Consider the following 7032-nt stretch of genomic DNA (forward strand, 5'->3'; position numbering starts at 1 on the left):
TACATTTATACCATTTATTTAATTCAGCAAATCTTCTGATAATCAATAATGCTGATAATGTTATAGCCCAAATAATCTAACAATCCAAATCTCACTGCTTATTGGCACTACAATGATGAATCTTTGTTGCATTTTGATTATACAATGCTATCTGAAATGCTGATAACAGTGCTTTGCAATAACAAAATTTAATGCTCTTATGTTGAACGTAGCAGTTCTTACAATGCTGTACGGTACTGTGTGTTGTACAATATATTACCTTTTTCTTCTGTCAATAATACAATAACTGATTATTCTACCTTTAAAAATCAAGTTTTAAAATCCGTACATTGTTAAAAGGCATTTTTTCATATGCTATACAGTAAGTACAACTTCATATTTCAGTGTAAAATGAACAAATCAACTACCAACCAAAAAAGAAAACTGTCAGAAATACTGTAATATGCTTGGACAGTACCTTTTATACGGCAATACAAAATAATCTATCATAATTCATCATAAAAAAAAATGGAGCCAGGTTTAGCCACAGCAATGAGCTACTCTCAAGTAATACTTTCATGTGGTAAAGCTTTCATGATTCAGCTAATACTTATAAATACAAGAAGAATGATGCCCTGGCCCTGGGTTTAAATAATACTGTGTATCTCAAGTGAATCAAATAGTTCTTTTTCCTCATAAAATCTGGCAATCAATACAAGCATTGGTCACATATTAAGTAACAATAGAGCAGTGAAAGAAAATGTCACCACCTTTCTGTAAAGTTTTTCTGGTAATAATAACCATCATTAACACCCTTAAACACTGCCAACCTTTATGTAAGATTTAACAGACAATATACTGTATCACCTCATTTTTATTGTCAACAATATAACATATGTACTATGATCATAGTTTTTATAATCAAAATATGTAATTTGACAGTACAAATGCCTTTGGCAGTAAATGGTTATGATATATTATTATATATAGAAGTTGGAATGAGATCTAAAGTGACAAATTATTAGACTTAGTGTTGATTTTTCTACAAATTAGTAGCATTTATATATAAACTTATTCTGTTGTCTTTTTAAAAAGTCGCTTTGGTATCTAAGAAAAAGGTTGTGCTTAGTAAAACATGCTGAATGGAAATGAAAAACAGAAAAGGCTTTTAACAGTTAATCTTACAAACAAAGCTAAGTAAAGCAATACAAATATTCATTTATTAGGATATGAAGCTAAAAGGATTCATAAAATACTAGACAAAAACTAAGAAACAGTTATTTTCTACCTATTACCAAAGCAACCATTCCCAAAAATTAAAAAATGCACCTAACTCATGTCTCTACAGCAGCACCTTCATCATAACTTCTTCAGATTGAAAATAATTTTTTCTTCATCAAAGTAATCAAGTTCACTTAAACTAAATTTTGAAATAAAATTTTAGAAGCAGGGATACTTAAATTAAAACAATCATATCTTTGTAGCATGAAAAAACATTTCCCTATTATTTATTTCATTTTAAATAATCCAACTTCAGTAAAACTGACTGGTTGCTTTAATACTTTCCACTACTTCCACCAGGCCCTCTTGTTGTTACATGGAGACTTCATGAACTTATCTGACTTCATATACTGCTGAATAGCAGGCAGGGCCTATAAAAAGAGACACCCAAAAAATAAGTTTGTCTAAATGACACATAGAGATACAAACCCCCGGTATGGAGATCTGTGTTGTCAGTGTCTGTTCCCCTAACAATAAGGACTGGTGGAATAAAGATACATATTACACAAAATCTATTCCATCAACTATTCCATCAACTTGCTTCTAGCGGCACAGTTTGTATCTTTCCTGTGTGTGTTTGTGTGTGTGCGCAATATTCATGGGAATGAGCCCTATCAATATAACCCAACTGATTTCTAGAAGAACAAATACTAACAATTTTTACTGAAATACTAACATTTTAAAAGAATGATTTTAACAATTACATTTAAATTTGAGAAATATTCAAGTAATGTAGAGTCTCATGCAGAGGCAGTGCCGCCCCATCCAGCCATCTTATTGTTGACTGGCAACTTCTTGAACTCCTCAGAGGAGATGTACTTGGCTACTGGTTCCAGGGCCTAGAAATTGCACATGGCACAAATAAAAATTAAACATTATGACAAACAAACAAACAAACAAACAAACAAACAAACACACCTGCACACAAATGAAAAAGGAAGCAAACAAACAGGATTGATTTTCCAAAGCTAAATTACGCATACATTCAGATTGCTGAACTGATAAATTAATTTTCCCATAATCACAAGCTTTCTCCCACCTCTTCCCTCCAGCATATGATTACAAGTTTAATACCCATGTTAATTAAATCTGTTGGGTGAAGATGTGGGTTCTTTTTTGCCAAAAAGAGTACCATTTTACAACAAAACCCACTATACCTCAGCACTGGCATTAGAACCAGCTCAAATTTCAATTTAGAACAGAACTTTTCATGACAAAAATAGTTTTTTCTTTTGGACCTCTCCACCTTCCCCCCCCCCCCCCCCCCTCACACCACCACCACCACCAGCCCATCCTACCAGGGGGACTGAATAAATACTTGACATCCATGACACATGCATCTGATATAAAGAAGTATATAAAATATTGACACTCTCACCTCGAACCTCTTCATGAATGCGGTCAGTTTTGGATAGGCATCCAGACAACCTGGTGCGAAGAGCCTGTGCTGGTCCAACAACTCATACATGGGGAAGTCTGCAAATGTGAGCTGAAATAATAATAATATGTTTATTTGAAAACTTGCAATCCAAAGTGTGAAGTTGTACAGATAAATGAACTTGAATAAAAATTATTATAAAAAGTGGTTATAAAATAAAAAAGATATTTACATGAAAAATTAATAGTTTAAAATCTGTATGCCTTTGGTTGAAGTATGGACAAAATGTGCAATTGTAAATATCACAATGTTGCCCCATAAGAAAAACATGATACAAGAAGCAAATACAGCTTAAATGTGGTAAATTCTTTAGAGGAGTGGTAGACAGCAGGTTTTTCATCATAATGTAATTATCATTTGTAGTAGAAAAGAAGTCCTGAGCATATTATCATGATAGCTTTAAAAGGTGTAACGGATATGCATTTTGCAAATACATAAAGACTAAAATCTCCTTTGCGATTGTTATCTGTCCTAAATCTTAGTTCTTGTTTTTAGCCATTGGCCAGGCATGATCATGATGGTCATTTCATACCGCAATCTCTTTAGTACCTTACTTGGTATGAGCGGAGCACCAGTTATACTAAAACTGCCATTCTACTCACATTTGCTCCAGCAAACCACTGGTTGTCTCCAAGAAATTCTTCAAACTGCTTCAGTGTTCCTGGCAAGGCACTCAAGTAGGCCTCTTTCACAGCTTCATCCTAATAATAATAATAATAATAATAATAATAATAATAATAATAGTGTAGTTGATGTAATATACATTTTTCTGTAAGGAATAGCCAGAGAATGGAGAACTCCATTTACAAGCAATTTGCTGCATTTTCTTTTCAATTCCATTTGCAGTAGTATGGTTATGTGACCGAAACAAAAAGGAAGAGCTTTTGGATCTTCGGTCTATCTAATCAACAGCATGCTGACTACTTACAAACTTGCCATAGCAGAGGCGCACAAATCCATTTCTGAAGTCCATGGACTGGTTTTCCATGATGTCGGCCCTTATTCTCTCCTCTTCAGTGGTGCCACCTGTATAACACCTTTATATTATTGTTATTGTTCCATTACCACTAATTTACAAGTTACTTTACAGAGCAAGTTATTAAATTCTCTTACCACAATTTTATAATTTGAAATTTTGAGTATGTTACATCTTCAAAAGAATGACAAAGTAAGCTCTAATCTGCATCAGTTCTAATTACAACATTTAAACCTTTATAAGGGAGAATTAACTAAAATAATTAGTTTCTTAAAGCATCATTGTCCGTCTAATGCATTCTCCTTCGCCTGTATTTTTTGTCATAATCATAATGAACTGACTGTCAACAAGAACTATCAGCCTGTTTGAAATAAGTTTGAAAAGTTTTTGGTCAATTTCACAAAAGAACTTTGAAACTCTGTGTAAAGGTGTAGTTTTGGGGTTTAATTCAGTTTTAACGTTTTTGGTAAAAACTGTATGATAGAAAACTCACAGAGATTGTGTTTCCGTCCAATGTATCTCAGAATGGCATTGCTCTGCACAACCTTACGATCCCCATCGATCAGGTATGGGAGCTGTAACCAGGGCAACATGGTGAAGAAAGGACACGTTCACAAGTGGACCAACTTATACCAGAAACTATCAAACTGATGTCACCAGATGACTGGACAACAGAATTTGGCATCAAAAACCAAAAGGTCTTGTAGAAGTTATGATAATAACTATAAATGCATTTTGGTTCCAAATTGACATCAAAGATTCCAGACACACTTTAATTTGGTTTTACTTGTGAAAGCACCCATACAGGATAGTTCATATCAAAGTGGATGGCATTGTATCCTCTGGATTCATGCTATGGTGTTGAATGATTCTTCAAAAGGTAATTTAAAATCTTTTTAATTAGAATTTAAAAATTATCAATGACATTGCAATTTGAAGTGTAGAGAAATGACATAAGTGTCCCATTTCTAGCTAAATGCATTTAAAAACCTTTTGTCTATTGAAATACTGATCTTAGACTATAAGTTAAGTCCAGAGGTGTAGAGATTATTAGATTTTAATAATGAACTGATAATGTTAGACTTTGTCTACTTACATTTGGGTATGGCAGTCCCAGTGTGTGCTTGACACTTGTCCATGCTTCTCGGTTGAAATCAGGTGCTGAAAAATGCAAAAATATTTTCTTTCAAGGTTACCATATAGCCAATAGGTTTCTAGTCTGTATAAGGCCAAACTTTGCTTTTGCCAGCAAGAAAAATTCAGAGTCAAATAGATTTTAGCTTACTGTAATATGTTGTTATCAAAATTACTGGAACATTGAAAAAAATCCTCTTTCCATGCTGTATTCTAACATTGTTAAAAATTGATTTTGTTGAGAATTCTGTGCAGCTTGTTAAACTGATTTTTGGTAATGTTAAAAAATTATACTATTTAAGCCAAATCTAAATATATATATATGTTTATATTTACCAGGGCCACACTCATACTTTCTGTCTTCAAACTCCTCTCCAACATAGTTGAGTAGCAAACGTATGGGCTGTGCTAACTGAAATTAGATCAAATATAGTGAACATTCAAGACCCCCATAAGATATCTTTCTTCCACTTGGATATGCCTTAAGTTTGTAAAAATTGCCAGTCATAAACAATTATCAAAATGACACTATCTTAAGTATACTGGTATCTGCACCTTAAGGTTAAAAAAAGTTTATCATGGGGATATAGTTACACTTGCAGCTGCTCCACTTGATAATAATGGAGATAGCAAGTTCAACCATGATAGCATGTTTTTTGTCAACTTGACATTTTTTACCTTTAACAGATCAATAGGATTTTATATAAAAAGACTTTATGAGATACTGGTGTTTATGAGCCCTCATATGGTTAAATAGTTCATTCCTGTACATTCTATTATCAGTATAAATACAATGCCATAAGAGTGCTAATAATAATCACCCCCTATCACATCTACTATATTTATTTTCACATTTAATGTAGTTTTGCTTTAATAAATATTAAAACCTTAAATAGGGGTGTCAATGCTGGTAATGCAGTTTATTGTCAATAGTCAATTTTTTTCTGTAAAACAGAGGACAAAGAAGTAAGGGTCGAGGGAGTACTTGGGGGGGGGGGGGGGGAGGCACTGAACAAGTATGCACTTCCCCTCCCCTTCTTGACTCAGTGTAATATGATATGAGGCAGAACTCTGCCCACACTTACTGTATCATTAGCAAAGGATGGCCTTACAGTTACAGTAAAGCCAAGTTGATCTGGGACTAGTTTAGTTATAAAATGTATAGTGTTGTAATGTATTAAACTCTCCTTAGGTGTGGTAGAACAGTTCTGCTTTTCAAATTCAAATAAACTGAAATTTGTTGCTTATTGGGATTAATTCCTAGTTGGATACTGGTTTTCAAATGCATTTACTGCATATGCTTTGGAAGATACAATGTATCAGTTTAATTCTACCAGTATTTCCCATATTGCATGCATCTGTGACCAAAAATTCTTTCACTTTGCCTGTTTCACATGAACCTTAAGTGTAATTGGGAAAATCCTAGAATCAAATTTTAAACTGTGTAGGCTATTAATACTTGGCTCCTTTACTTTAAATGTGACAAATTTTAAGTATTTGAAGAGGCGAAAATCAAGTTGGGCAACTTTTGACTCATTTTTTGAAGTGTCCCCTGAAATAAAAGACAGGCATGGTGTCACTAAAACATGCTAAAGAAGACAGATCGTAAAACTGCTTATTCATACTCAGATATGTAGCTGTGTGTAATATTTCAAGTGTCCAGTTTAATAAGAAAAAAATCATATGTGGGGATCCTATGGTCTGAGGTTTGTCTATACAATATAAATAATCGGTTTGCGAAGTTATTTGCAAAGGTTCAACTTGAGTCCCACATGTAACGTGACCGTTGTTGTTGAAACTGGATCTGTTCACTGAACTTCAGGTGTTAAAACTAACTTGGTAAAACTATACACGTGTACATGTAAAAAGTCTACTCCTGTCTAGTACTTTTATGTACACGTACTGTACTACTACTACTGCTCTTACCCCTCGAATCGACCAATAGCCAAGAACAATCGGCATTTTAGATCAGGTACAAGAATAGAGGAGAGCTTGGGATCACCCTGATCAACAGTTGGACACAGATGCGCAGGGCTGACCCAGTTTTCGGCTTATCATTCAAGACCCTTTAGCTGATTGATTTACTAACTTGACGTTCCCCCTTAAGACATTAGAATATTGAGATTAAAATAACACTGCTGGCAAAAGATTTACTGTATGGACATGATTTTACATCAATACGTTCAATGCAATGAGCTTACAGAGTAAGTGTTGATAAAGACAT

At 33.9% G+C, this 7032-nt stretch overlaps 1 protein-coding gene across 2 annotated transcripts; it reads right to left on the reverse strand.

The window, feature by feature from the left end:
• LOC106166556 (glutathione S-transferase Mu 3) lies at window positions 1–6924 on the reverse strand. 2 transcript variants are annotated; one of them, XM_013545165.2, is made up of 9 exons: window positions 6735–6924; window positions 5145–5220; window positions 4771–4835; window positions 4168–4249; window positions 3627–3724; window positions 3301–3399; window positions 2639–2749; window positions 1965–2099; window positions 1–1631 (listed from the first exon to the last, which is right to left on the reverse strand). In XM_013545165.2, the coding sequence occupies exons 1-8, from the start codon at window positions 6768–6770 to the stop codon at window positions 2001–2003; spliced, it is 666 nt and encodes a 221-aa protein (XP_013400619.2). In that variant the 5' UTR covers window positions 6771–6924; the 3' UTR covers window positions 1–1631; window positions 1965–2000. The 2 variants fall into 2 exon arrangements, with proteins under 2 accessions (XP_013400619.2, XP_013400620.2); XM_013545166.2 differs by lacking the exon at window positions 1965–2099.
• Between the last annotated feature and the right edge of the window lie 108 nt (window positions 6925–7032).

This window comes from Lingula anatina, chromosome 6 (assembly GCF_051362555.1).
Source record: "Lingula anatina isolate TDL-2025a chromosome 6, LinAna3.0, whole genome shotgun sequence".
NCBI classification, from domain to species: domain Eukaryota; kingdom Metazoa; phylum Brachiopoda; class Lingulata; order Lingulida; family Lingulidae; genus Lingula; species Lingula anatina.